We start from the raw sequence: 13,760 nt of genomic DNA on the forward strand, positions 1-13,760 counted from the left end.
CAAGGGGCTCAATGCTTGGGAGCATAAGGTGGGCGATGTGAGTTCATCTTCCCACTCCCTGACCAGATCTAGGATGATATGAGGTGGAAACCTATACCTACCATAGACCTGGTCATCAGGCATCCCAAAAAGGCTGGTCCTGGGCAAAATAATGCGGGGCCTGACTATTCTCCTCCTCCTCCTCCTGAGGTGTCCCAAGATCACTGCTGCAAGGAATGGGACATTCATCGTAGCTGTATATGCTGGTTTGTTGTTTGCACGCACTTTTATGATGCGCGAGGGCGCATCCACCTGCTTTTGTGTGGTGAACGTAATTGTGCGTGTGTTTTGACGTGTGTGGGTTTCCCCTATTTGATTCCATGAATACGTGCAGTTCGCGTGCGTGTGGGCGTTCCATGTACTTCCCAGTGGTACTTCCCCTGTTACGCCCTTATTTTCACGCGTTGTTCCCCATTCCGCGTGTTCCACCCCTTGTTCCGCCCCCTTCTTGTTGTGTGCGAGACGTTGTGCGCTTTCGCTGTGCGCGTCGCACACGGTTTTCGGGATGTGGAAATGACGCATGCGCCGGTGTGCGCCACGTGCGGATTTGGCGCACATCCCGGATATTACGATTTGCACGTGTGCTCTGGCTTTTTCACGCTTGCGCCTGCGTGCACCACTGATTTTGGCGCACATTTATTCCATGAATTACCCCCAGTATGTTTGTAGAATCTTGCTTAAATTAACTGTGACACAGATATTCAGAAACTCTAAATTTTAAATACATTTTGCAAAGGTGTGTTCGTCATTTTGTAGAATAAAAGCGTATCATCACAAATTAGCAGCCTGGATTGGTCTGCAGCCAATCAGTTTGTCCAGAATTCTGGTTAAATCTACCAATCCAAGCCACAGTTTGAAAAGCTGTGGGCTACTTGCATAAAGCCAGGCCTTTCATTCTGCCACGCCCCGCTACCTTACCACTCTCCCTTGCTCTTCCAACCCCTATGCCCCTAATTACCTCCTACGGCATGTCCCCATCAGCCATGAAAATGGAAGTGGGGCTCTGCAGAGAACCTCAGCTTCCATTTTCATGGCAGTCCTTTTAGTTGTATTTTTCTGTGTAAAATGATTGTACGCTCCTGTTGAGCCATCATTTTAGACACAATAATTGCTCTCAGCACACCTTTTACCAAACTCTAGGTGCTATCAGCAATAATATCGCCTTCCATCGGCTCCCCCAGATGGCAATGCCCCACAGACCATCGCTAAAGGTTGTTATAAACTGGTTCAGGCTGGGGAATGAGAGAGTATAGCTTAAACATAAAATACTGAAGATTTTCAGATTTAATTATGATTTACTTCTTTATACAGTATTTGTATTCACTTGTTGAAAAAAATTATGTATCAAACATCATCCGTTCCTAGCACCCACAGATCCCCTGAAATCTACCAATAGAAAATTCTTTTGAACCACTAATATTCTTTGGATCCTAATGAAATTAATCAGAATGCTAAATTGTTCTTAACTTGATGTATACTGTTATGTCTTCAACTAATGTGCGCATGCGCGAACCTCATTTTGGCCACGCATGCACGTTGGAAATAAAGACCGTCCGTGTGGCAGATGCCGCCGGGACCCTGGAAAGTACGGACGTGTGTGTATGCGTCTTATTGCATGCATGCGCGCGGATGCCAGTACAGGGCGGCCCGAGGCACGGGAAGCCCCATCACATTGGCGACGAGGCGGGACATGGGGAGAGAAACGCTCGGCACGTGTAAACGTGTCATTATGGGTATTTCTTCTTCATGTGCATTACGAATCTCACACAAGTGATGGCGGCCATTTTGATGTTGAAGGCGGTTGTGGCCTGCGAGGGTGCTCGTGCGCTACCTAAATACTGAGATAATCAACCCCTTAATTTTTGGACACTCTGCAATTTTCCTTAATAGGGAGGATTGCACTTTTACCTGAGCTAACAGGTTGTGGGAGAGGAGCAAACCTCTCACATTATCACAGCAACTTTGCCCAAGAGGTCAGGTACATCGAAGTGCAGCCAGGTTTGCAGCCTCTAACACGGACTGAGGTGCCTGTGCGACCTGTGAACATGACGGACAGCGATGGAGACGCTCCGGCGTCGGCGAGAGTGGTGAGAAGGCTGCATGGATCCCTACAACCAATGCAAGAATTTGACACCTCAGGTCCACCCTCAAAACTGGGTCCGAGATGGCTTCTATGGATCAAGAAACTTGATATGTTTTTCGCTGCCACTGGGGAGACGGACGATGATGCCAAAGTGGCCACGCTGCTATACTCAGCGGGCACAGAGGTACTGCGCATTTACAAATCTCTCTCCTTACCCGTAGTGAACTATGATGCTGTCAAAACCGCGCTGAAGGATCATTTCATCCCCTTAACCAACGTTGACTTTGACAGGTTTGTCATGTGCGGGGAGAAGAAGCATGAGGATGAGTCGTTAGATCAGTTTTGTGCACGTTTGAGACAGCTAGCCACCACGTGCAGATGGACAGATGCAGAGTTAATGTTCCGCCATCAACTGATTCAGGGTTGCAGTTCAGGCAAGCTGAGGAGGCAGGTCCTAAGGGAACCTGGCATGTCGCTGGCGCAGATTTTAGACAGTGGAAGGGTGTACGAACTCGCCGAAAGTAGAGGAGCTAAGATGGATGCGGCCACACGCCTAGGAAAGCATGAGGATGGTTTTGCTGTCGGGAAACAACCCCAGACGAAGCCCAGGTGGAGCCAGAAGAGGCAGGAATCAACAACACTGCAAGGTAGCCCCGCCATTTGTCAGTATTGTGGGTATGACTTGCGGCATTCGGAAGACTGTCCGGCTAAGACGAGAGTCTGCGGAAGATGCAACATGCCAGGGCACTATGCCAGGATGTGCAGAGCTGCTGCCCCGGTTGCCACGCAGAGAGGCCCCGCTAGGCTGAGCGGCGGGTTTAGGAGACAACGCAGTGTCGCTGCAGTCGAACAGGATGTCCAAAGACTTAACATCGCAGAAGAGGAGGAGGAGGACGAAGAAGTCTTTTTCATCTCAAACTTGGCTACCGGGACCAAGAAACGCAGACAACCAACGTGCGTTGTAGACATTCAAGGGTTCCCTACACAGGTACTAATAGACACAGGAGCCTCGGTGTGCATGCTGGCCAATGAACATTATAAGGCCATACCAGGTCCCCCTCCGTTGGACAAATCAAGAGCAAAATTGTTCACATTCGGTGGTGATGATCCCCTACCCATCAAAGGGGTGTTTGTAGCTCCTGTAGCCCGAGGAGACAAGGTGATAAAAGCAAGGTTTTTCATCACTGATGTCAGCCCATGGTCGCTGTTGAGATGTGCGGCCTTAGAAGCATTGGACCTGGTTCACTTTGCACTTGCGATCTACCAAAGGGACGTTGAGTCACTTCTGGAGAGGTTTAAGAGTACCTTTCAGGGGATTGGCCTACTGAAAGCGGAGCCATTGTGACTACACATAGATGAGACGATCCGCCCTACACCGCTGAAGCACCGACGAATCCCGTTTCACCTTAGGTCCCAGGTTGAAGACGAGCTCAAAGCACTAATCATCATGGACATTATTGAAAGGGTGGAGGGGACAACTCCTTGGGTCTCGCCAATCGTGGTGGCGCCCAAACCTAAACAACCGGGCAAGGTACGCATCTGTGTGGACATGCGGCTGCCCAATGCAGCCATTAAGCGTGAACGCCACCTGACCCCCACTATGGATGACATCATCAGCGAACTGCAGGGGGCCTGGATATTCTCCAAACTGGATCTAAGGGCACACTATCACCAACTAGAACTGCATGCAGACTCGAGGTACATTACCACCTTTACCACGCACAAGGGTCTGTACCAATTCAAACGCCTCAGCTTTGGGATATCCTCCGTCGCAGAGGTCTTTCAGAACGCCATCAGGGGTGCTCTGGCGGGTCTAAGGGGAGTAATCAAAATGAGTGACGATATTCTGGTTTTCGCCACATCACATGCCGAGCACATGAAGTGTCTAGAGGCAACCTTGCAGAGACTCAAAGACCTTGGACTCACCTTACATCGTGAAAAATGTGAATTCTTCAAGGATCGCATTGGGTTCTTTGGGTTTGTGTTTCAGGAGAACGGTGTATCCCTGGATCCGTAGAAAGTCAGAGACATCCGCGAGGCCGCAAGCCCCCAGTCGCCGCAGAAGTCCGCAGCTTTCTGGGGATGGTTAATTATTGCAGCCGATACCTCAAAGGGCTGGCATCCCTCTCTGAACCCCTCCGGGCCCTCACGAAAAATGACGCTGCCTGGGTCTGGGGCACAAGAGAACAAGAAGCGTACAATTCCATCAAGAAGGCGCTGTCCGATCAGGACACAGTGGCATATTTTGACCCCTCAGCCGAATCTGAGATTGTCGTGGATGCAAGTCCCGTGGGCCTAGGGGCTGTCCTAATGCAAGAAGACGCGAGAGGCGAAATGTTACCCATCGCATATGCAAGCAAAGCCCACACAGAAACTGAAAGACGCTACTCACAGATTGAGAGGGAAGCCCTGGCCATCCTGTGGGGCTGCAGGCATTTTAGGTTGTATATTCTTGGGAAACCTGTAACTGTCATAACGGATCACAAGCCACTTCTTCCAATCCTTGCGGGCGTGTCGTCTAAAGCACCTCCCAGAATTGAGCGGTGGATGCTCACATTCATTGAATATGGGGTCAAGTTAGTGTACCGGCCAGGAACAAACAATCCTGCAAACTATTTGTCCCGCCACCCCAACGAGAAAAGGGAGCATGGACAGGGAGAAGTAGTAGAATGCCAAGATTTTATCCACAATAGTGTGGAATGTGCCATGCCTGTGGCGTTGGACAGAATTGTAGTGGCACAAGAGTCGGCGAACGACGAGGTGTTCAAGATCATCCGAACTGCAATTAGGAGCGGGGAGTGGAGAGAAGTCCTGCAAAACAATACAAGGAGAGAAAACTGAGCCCAGAGGGACCTTCAGGCATTATGGAAGGTTCGTGATGAACTCTCAATCTCGGAGGATGGTTTGCTGTTAAGAGGGCGGCAAATTGTAGTACCTCACTCGCTGAGGCCTCGAGTCCTGGAGCTGGCACACACTGGGCATCAGGGCGTGGCAAAGACAAAGGCGAGGCTGCGACCAAAAGTATGGTTCCCTGATCTGGAGGGCCTTGTTGAGTTACATGTGAAAGGATGTTTGTCGTGCCAAGCAGCGAGCCCCCTAGAAAGGGCACCGCCGATTAAATCAATGGAACGGAGTGAGAAGCCGTGGGGTACAGTCCACGCAGATTTTGGATCCACCGGAAGGGGTACGTACCTTTTAGTGGTAGTGGACCAGTGGTCGAGGTACCCAGAGGTACAACTCGTGGACTCAACAGCCAGCGACCTGGCCTTAGAAAAAATGTTCGCCGCGCATGGCCTCCCTGAAATCTTCTGCTCGGACAACGGGTCGCCCTTCATTGGGAACCTATTTGCTCAATATCTGAGAGAAAAGGGAATACGGCACCGGAAAGTGTCACCACTCTGGCCCCGGGCAAATGGAGAGGCCAAAAGGCTCATGAGGACGCTCAACAAGGTATTCCGCATAGCGGCGAACAGTGGAGGGAAACTAAAGAGGAGTCTTTTCGAGTTTCTTAGAGAGTACCGAATGACACCCCACCAGTCCACCGGAGTGGCTCCAGCAGAGGATCTGTTTGGGCGCTGCCTGAGAGGGCTCCTCCCCGAAGTGGAAGGGTGTGAGCTGGGTGTTATAGACAATGACAGAGTGAGGGAAGATCGAGAAGCACACAACGCTAAGGAGACTGAAAGGAGAAGAATGCAAGACAAGGAGATAGTGGTAGGGGACTCAGTGCTGGTACGCAACCGCAGGCCAGAAGGAAAGCTGTCATTGCCCTACAAACCACAACCGTGGGCCGTCACCCATGTTAAGGGGTCCATGATTACTGTGGCGAATGCAAGAGGAACTATCACCCGCAACCAATCCTTTTTCAAAAACATTTACAACCGTCCCTGTAATGTCAACACCGCAGCGCCTGCACGACCAGAGTATGATGATGAAGTCCCTGAAGATGACCCACCCATGGATCAGACGCCGGCAGTCGGGACCCCACCACCCATCCCGCATGTGGAACGGAGGTACCCTGCGTGACAAGGCCACGCTATACCTGTTCGAATCAAGGACTATGTCCTAGACTCTGGAGACTGAACAGGTGACTGTTCCAGGCTAATGATCCACTGTTAAAAATGTTAATGCTATTTTCTGAGTATGGTTTAGTTGTAAGTTATTGCACTATTTTGTTTAAAGAAAAAAAGGAATGTTATGTCTTCAACTGATGTGCGCATGCGCGTGCCTCGTTCTTGCCACGAATGCGCGTTGGAAATAAAGACGGTCCGTGTGGCAGGTGCTGCCCGGACCCTGGAACGTACGGACGTGTGTGTTGGAGTCTTATTGCATGCATGCGCGAGGATGCCAGTACAGGGCGGCCCGAGGCACGGGAAGCCCCATCACATATACATTGTACTTCTTGGAAGAAGGAAGACTGGGTGTGCTGAGACATTTAGCAGGTGAGAGAAGGTTATACAAATTCTCTCCCGATACTAGGGGAGACATGCAATATCAGGGCTAACTAAATTCGTCCATGTGGCTTTTAATATCCTTTAATCAACGTCATCAAATGCTATGATCTCCCATCATTTACAGCATGATTGTCAAATTAAAAGTAAACGTGGAATTCCAAATCACTTCTGAACTTTATCTCTTTTTAATTCCTTTTGGAAAAAAAAATACTGTGCAGCATTTTCGGCCCCTGCTGTGTTCAAAGATCAAAACTCAGACACCCGTCTTTTGAGTTTGAAAAGTTTATAAATGTCTCGTGCACATGCTTTTTCTTTCAGGTTTCGTGCGCTCTACAAAAAGATTAATAAGCAACCGACTGTATATGCTCTTCATATGCCTGATGCTGCTGCAGTTCAGCAGTTTCATTGGCTTCATTACCTACAAACCGAAGTTCATGGAGCAGCAGTATGGACAGTCTATATCCAGGGCCAACTTCATAACTGGTAAGCATGCATACAAGCTGAGCGCTTGCTTCAGAAATTCAGCAATTTGCATTGGATCCCAAGGTCATTTAAGGCCCCTGTGTTGATGATTTTAGGGTTTACAAAAGAAAAGGTAAAGGTTTACAATTATACTGATAATGACTGCCAAACAGTTTATTTTTGCCAGTCAGCAACACGTTATTCGATTTAAACATCATACAGTGAGTTCAAATGTATACACTATTCATTTAAAAACTCAGTTAAAAACATAGCATCATACAAGCATAAAAGTGTGCAATCATGTAAAAGAAATCCTGGTACAAAACAAAAACAGCAGACACAAGTAAAATAAATGACTCATTGAGTATGTACATGAACCAATTTTCAATGCAAATCAATTATGTCATGGTGGTTGGTCCTCTTCCTTATACATATCTACAAAGAGACCAAATGCACCACTGGTAGAATACTTCCAAAAATAATCCCACAAGGAGTATGAACTAACATGGACTATTGATGAAAAAGTGACAAGGCAAGAGGCGGCGATAAACATGCCCTCTTACTAAAAAGGGAACACTGATGGATCTTCCGGCTCAAAACTTATCAACATGGCTTGAATGAACCCATTAATTGGCAAGCCTTAACCATTTTACAGTCGACTACACGACTACAATTTGTGAAACTTTGCCCTGAACGGCATGGTCACAACCAACAAATTCATGACAAGAGGGCATTTTGTTGTAGCATCTAATGACATCCATGCACAACACAAGAATTGTTGCGCTTATGTACCGTGACTCCATTCTCATTTGAGGCACAAGTATGCCATGAGCGTGACTTATCTAAGGTCCTGCATTCTCATCTGAGGCACACGTATTCCATGAATGTGACTTATTTTAACCCTTCCAAAATTGGGGGCCTACTGATGCTCAGGACTTTTGTCGGCCATCCAGACTTGTGATTTCCGACATACCGAGAACCACTTAAAATCCTGTGCAGATTGCCATCATACATAATTGGTTGTTTCTTCATGTTAACGATAACACTGATGCATCAAGTTATATATCTGTATAACTTAACATTCAGTGCTGAAGGTATACAGCAGGTCACTACCTTCTGCACACTCACATTAAGCCCCTTTCAAGATGGCGCCCCGCATGCAACTATACGGCACATACAGGAACAGCGCGCCACATTCGGTTGGTAACCACAGTAACAGTAAACACATTTAAGTACACCGGCTGGACTGACAATGGTTGTTCATGGCGAGTTGTGACACTGTTGTTTGGAGAATGTTTGATCTGCCGCCACGGGTAACCACTAACAAATATTATCCTTGTCAAATCATTAGTATGAATCGGGCAAACTTTGTTAGATTGAGACCACAACATTTGATTCCCACCAGGCGCACCATTGCAGAGCCGTGCTGCCACACATGACTTCACCCTAACTCTGCTGCACACGTATTGACCGAAATCCAAACAAATAGATTATGGAGTGCTTATACAAATAAAATGGCATAGCCTCTCAGTTACCAGAACAAATAAGATACTATACATGAGGAAGATGTAACTACTTAGCCTTCATAGTCACGTCATAATAGGAAGCCGCACGGCACATTTGACCACCTGAAAGGGCCATACTGTTACAATAGATTCATGCCCATTGCGCAGATTGCCAGTTGTGCATGCAAAAAACACACTGAACGCTATATTTAAATCCAAACTGTACTTCAAAGTAACACTAAGGTCACAATAGACACCAACCTAACGGCAGGTTTACCCTGGCATCCAGAGAGTATGGCGATCTAAGAAGCGTGCACAATGTATTCCCACAAATACCCATACATAGAAGAAGGGTTTTAGTAGCTAGTACCTTCTGGGTTTCCTTTTTGCCTACAGGAGATTCACAGTGTGAACCCTCCGGGTGACGTGTCATACTTACCTCAATCATCATCTCGAATTGTAGTCAAAGTATTCTGGCTTCAGATGTGTGTATGCGCCATAATTGTTTAGAAATTAAAAACCAGTTAAATTAATAATATACCCTTTTGAAACTAGTAGTGACACTGTTCACTTTTGATCTACACAGGGCAGTTTGAATGTCTCCACAAGCCCAATGAGGTGAGACCATTCCAACTTGACTTTGTTTGTTTTTTGGATACGGACATAGAATGGCTAATGTAAATACACCGATCTACCAACGCAGATAACCCTTACAACCTTTTATGAAGACATTCCTGAAGACGGTGGCATCAGTTACGTAGCCTACCGAAACCGGTCGACAAATACGTGGAGACAGCAGGAAGGGTCCTGCTGCATTTCCCATCAATACCAAGGGCAGCTCTAGAAATCAGAATGTCTATGCCCCCGGTATAAATTTTCACAGATGTGTTTAGCTCTGTAGTTAGAGCATTGGTTTTAACACAGATACGTTCACCTTCAGTACAGGCCAATAAAGTAACCAATGCCATAATACTGCTTGGGAACCATCCCGACCTGACACTTTTAACATTTCATATGAGTAAGATCTCATGCTGGCATTCCTCTCTGTATCACAATTACCTAGAAAGAAACCAGGACCTGAGCCAACAGAAAAGGATCTAGAATGAAACTGAGAGAATAAGAAGTACAAAAAACAAATTATTGAGGTTTCCTTTTCCTTACTCTATCCAATATTAGATAGGTGTCACACCAGCGCCATCCAGGGATAGGGTTTAGACAGGTAGGGATAGATGGAAATTCTTCTGTCCTTCTTCTCTCTGTCCTAAACAGTCTCTCAGATGTTTGTCAAGGACCGGCTCAGAGCTTAGAATTAATCCATAAAAACACCTCTGCCATTGAGATGCTAGACAGGACCTGACCAGCTTTGTCTGCACCGCTCACCCCTGGAGACAGTTCAAATCATTCAGGAGCATTATAGATGCTCAACTGAATCAATCAATTGTCAGAGTGTGTTGCCCCTTCGCTTTTTGTAATATAAAATATTGCTTGTGCACATCCCTTACTTACCACTGAAAGCAACCTTACCCCTCTTGTGTTTATTTAACTCGTCCTTTTAACCATGCTCTAAATTGAAAAATAGCTACTGAGACTGACTTCCTCGTTCGTGTTTGACCTACACAATGATATCGCTTCGGAAATGGTGCAGCATTACCAACTCTCCATAATGGCTTCAGTTAAAGAGATCTGTATTTGGCATAGCTTGGGAAGAAGAAGAGGAAATGTTCCATACTTTATCAACTATGCAGCAAGGACACTTATCAGAGTGTGTCGTATTCCACACATGCAATAAATACCCCAGCGGTAACAAGTCAAAACGGAATTTCATATACAAAGAACGCGCTAATGGAAGACCTATCCCATGAATATATTTTTCACAGACAGATCCCTGTTTCTGTAACCAATACGCGTGTGTCAAAGATGACCTTTTGTCCGTTGCTAGCCTTGATTAATTTATCTTCCTCATCCCATCATCAATATTAGTCTGTGTTGCCCACAAGTGAACAGAACCTTTCAATGGCAGAGTGTATTTAATACGTGTGCACCACGGGGCAGTTGTCCCACCATCCTGTGATAGCAAATTGGCCAATGCTTCCCTATATTTCCCTAGGTGGGGGAAGCCTGGAGGTGTACCAGTATTAAACTGGCTTCAAAGCGACTTCATCCAAAATGTTTTTTTAATACTAATTCTGCATGTAGCATGTGGTTTGATGTAGATTTTGGTATGCATGAGGTTTATTAAAAAAATAATTGTTTTTGAGTACTGGATGTTTTAAGGGCTGTTGACTGCCCCAAAACTCACCGCCATACAAAGCGGCCGCTTTGGCCTGATGGTTATATATATTGAGAGCAGGTGAAAATGCCCCTTTACTATACTTTGTATAGAATCTAAGTGGTGCATTACTACATTGCTCAAGCTTTAAACAAGACTTTTCCATGTGATTAAACCACTTACAACTTCCCATTAAATGTATTCCTAGATACACAAAGATGTGTACTCGTTCAATTAATTGACCACCCACCAATACATGCAATTTTGATATTTTCTCAGTGTTTTTTCTCAAAGAGATTTGCTTTGCAACCCTCATTGAAAACTTCCAGCTCTTTCCCCAATCCCTTAAGGGTAAGGGAGATAAGAATGGCGTCATCCGTGAATAGCAGCACAGGGATCTTGTCTGTTCTATGTCATTTCATCATGGGATGAAATTTTGCTGGGTTTCTACGCATGGGAATTTTTACTGAAAAAACTCATAACATTTGTTTCACTTTAATTTTTTGAGGGGGTTCCCCCCAATCCCTAATCCCCTTTATTTTTTTTATCTATTCCCGAACACCCACACCCTATATATATATATTTTTCTAGCCCCCCCATAAAAAAAGTTTTTTCGCTAAAATTCCCACGAAGAAAAACCCAGCATCCTTTCATCCCGCGATGACAGGACGTCGTACCATATTGTCAAGACCAGGTTTTGGAGCATCTGTTTTTATGTGGTTCAGAAACAGCGCCAGTTTATGTATGAAAATGCTGAAAACTGTAGGGGCCAGAACGCATTCCTTAATGGTCCCTCTTTGTACTTATATATGTGCAGTTGTCTCATTGGCCAAATTCCAATTAACAATGACTTTTCTCCCTATATCAACTCCAAATGGCCCTGATGAGTCTTATTGGGATATCCATCTCCTAGAGTGTTTCCCATAAATTGACTCTGGGCAAACCATCAAAGGCAGTTCATAGGCCATAAAATAACTGCATAGACAGAAACTTTCCTCAACAGAACATACTTCTGCAACAAGGTAAATAGAAGAAAATGTTTGATCTATTGTACTTTGGCCTTCTTTAGACCGGCTTCTAGGTGGTTTGCAATTTCCCCTTTTGCTGCCCACTCCAATAGATGTTGTAAAACTGCATTTGCAAAGATCTTCGCATCGGCATCTAGAAGGGATATTGACCCTTAAATGGCCATTAATTAGCCTCGTCCTCCCTGCTGCCCTTTTTTATGCAGAGGGATTAGTCCAAGAATGTGGAGCCTTAGACAAACTTGTCACTGCAATGAAGATTCAATGTATGACACAACTATATTTCCAATCCTAACATTTAGCTTTATTATCATACCTAGAATGATAACATTGCTTTTCATATTTCATATTGCGTTCATAGTAATAATAAATTAGATGATTTGCCCTCATTTAATGAAACTTTTGAAGCAGAAACATTCTCAATAAATGTGTTTTATTGTATATTCCATTAGTACATACATGTATACATGTATACCTTGCATGCTCCCATGTTTCTATTAAGCTATCATCACAATCACATGCTGAGAACATACTTTGCATGACAATTGCCTGTAAAACGACTAACTGTTAGCACCCTATGCCATGAATATCGTTGACCAAAGATGACACAAATATTGAAAGTGCAACACAGTAACAAGCTGGAAAACGTCTGGCAGAAGAAGTGGTGGGAGTGGAGTGATGCTACAATGCTTTTACCCCCAAGCCCTTCTCGAACTCTTCCGAGCAATCACATTGTCCTTTCAAGGACGATTGGCTTAGTAGATCACGTGACACAACTCTCCATTCACTCTGCATCCCAAGTCCTCTTAGGGCTGCCTAGCGTGGGCAGTAGGGAAAACTGCAAAGGCTAAGTGTCCTTTGTCTATTATCTGCATCACCCACCTCCTCTCCAGCCATTCCTCTGCTTGTCGGTCAGGTAAAGAACAGTTCCCCAAATCCCACTCACACCTGATCCATATATATATATATATATATATATATATATATATATATATATATATATATATATATATATATCCACTGTAACCTCCTTGATCCAAGGTTTCCTACACTCTTGTTCCCTGTTGTCCCCCAATGCAATGTTTCTCCTAGCTGTCTGCAACTGTCAATTTGCTATTAGGCATCTAGCTCCTTTCACTGTAATTGTGTTCCTTAGTGTCTGCCACTGTAACCTTTCACATAGATGTCCCACACTGTAACTCTGCTCTTTAGTGTGCTTCACAGTCATTGTGTTTCTGGTTGTTTGCCATTATGATGTTGCTCCTAGTTGTTTTTCTACTGTGATCTTTTTCCTAGGTGTCTTGCTCCCAGTTATCCTCCAGTGTGATTATGCTCCTTGGTGTTCCCTGCTGTAATTTTTCTCTTAGGTGGCTCCCACTTTGCGTTTGCACCTAGGTGTCCTCTGCTCTCATTTTGATCCTAGGTGTCCTGCTTGCAGTTCTCCATCAACATCATTTTGATACTTATGAGCTCATTTTGGTAATCGCCGTAGCATAAAGGGAGGTGCTAAAGACAGGCATAACACAGGTGTGCCTGTCTTAATGCTTCCATTCATGCTACGCAGAACTTGTATTGTTTTTTTAAGGTGTGGGCGGGGCCATCATGTGAGCTACATTTCCCCATCCTGATTGCTCTCTGCCTTCAAAAACAATTGATTTCACAACAGCATGAGATTTTCATGCTGGTATTTAACCTATGATTTCCTATGGAAACCGCATGCTTTTTGCAAAAAGCAGGTGGTTTCCATAGGACATCATTGTAAACGCAACACCTGTCATGTCATGATCGGATGGCAGGCGACGTTTACAATTACATATACATGCTGTCCGACATGCTGGTCTAATGGACAGCATTAATTTTTCGTTGTGAACATTAAATGTGTCTGACATGCCAACATGTCAAACAGGATTTTTTTGTATTTGTGAA

At 45.2% G+C, this 13,760-nt stretch overlaps 1 protein-coding gene across 1 annotated transcript in view; it reads left to right on the plus strand.

Annotated features, from left to right (window-relative positions):
* LOC138513506 (solute carrier organic anion transporter family member 1C1-like) overlaps positions 1 to 13,760 on the plus strand; it is a 503,198-nt gene that overhangs the window by 329,885 nt on the left and 159,553 nt on the right. Inside the window, exon 9 of the mRNA XM_069628421.1 lies at positions 6,892 to 7,056. Coding sequence (XP_069484522.1) covers positions 6,892 to 7,056 — 165 coding nt within the window. The remainder of the gene's footprint in view (positions 1 to 6,891; positions 7,057 to 13,760) is intronic.

Source organism: Ambystoma mexicanum, chromosome 12, assembly GCF_040938575.1.
Source record: "Ambystoma mexicanum isolate Mex_15411 chromosome 12, UKY_AmexF1_1, whole genome shotgun sequence".
In the NCBI taxonomy this organism is placed as follows: Eukaryota; Metazoa; Chordata; class Amphibia; order Caudata; family Ambystomatidae; genus Ambystoma; species Ambystoma mexicanum.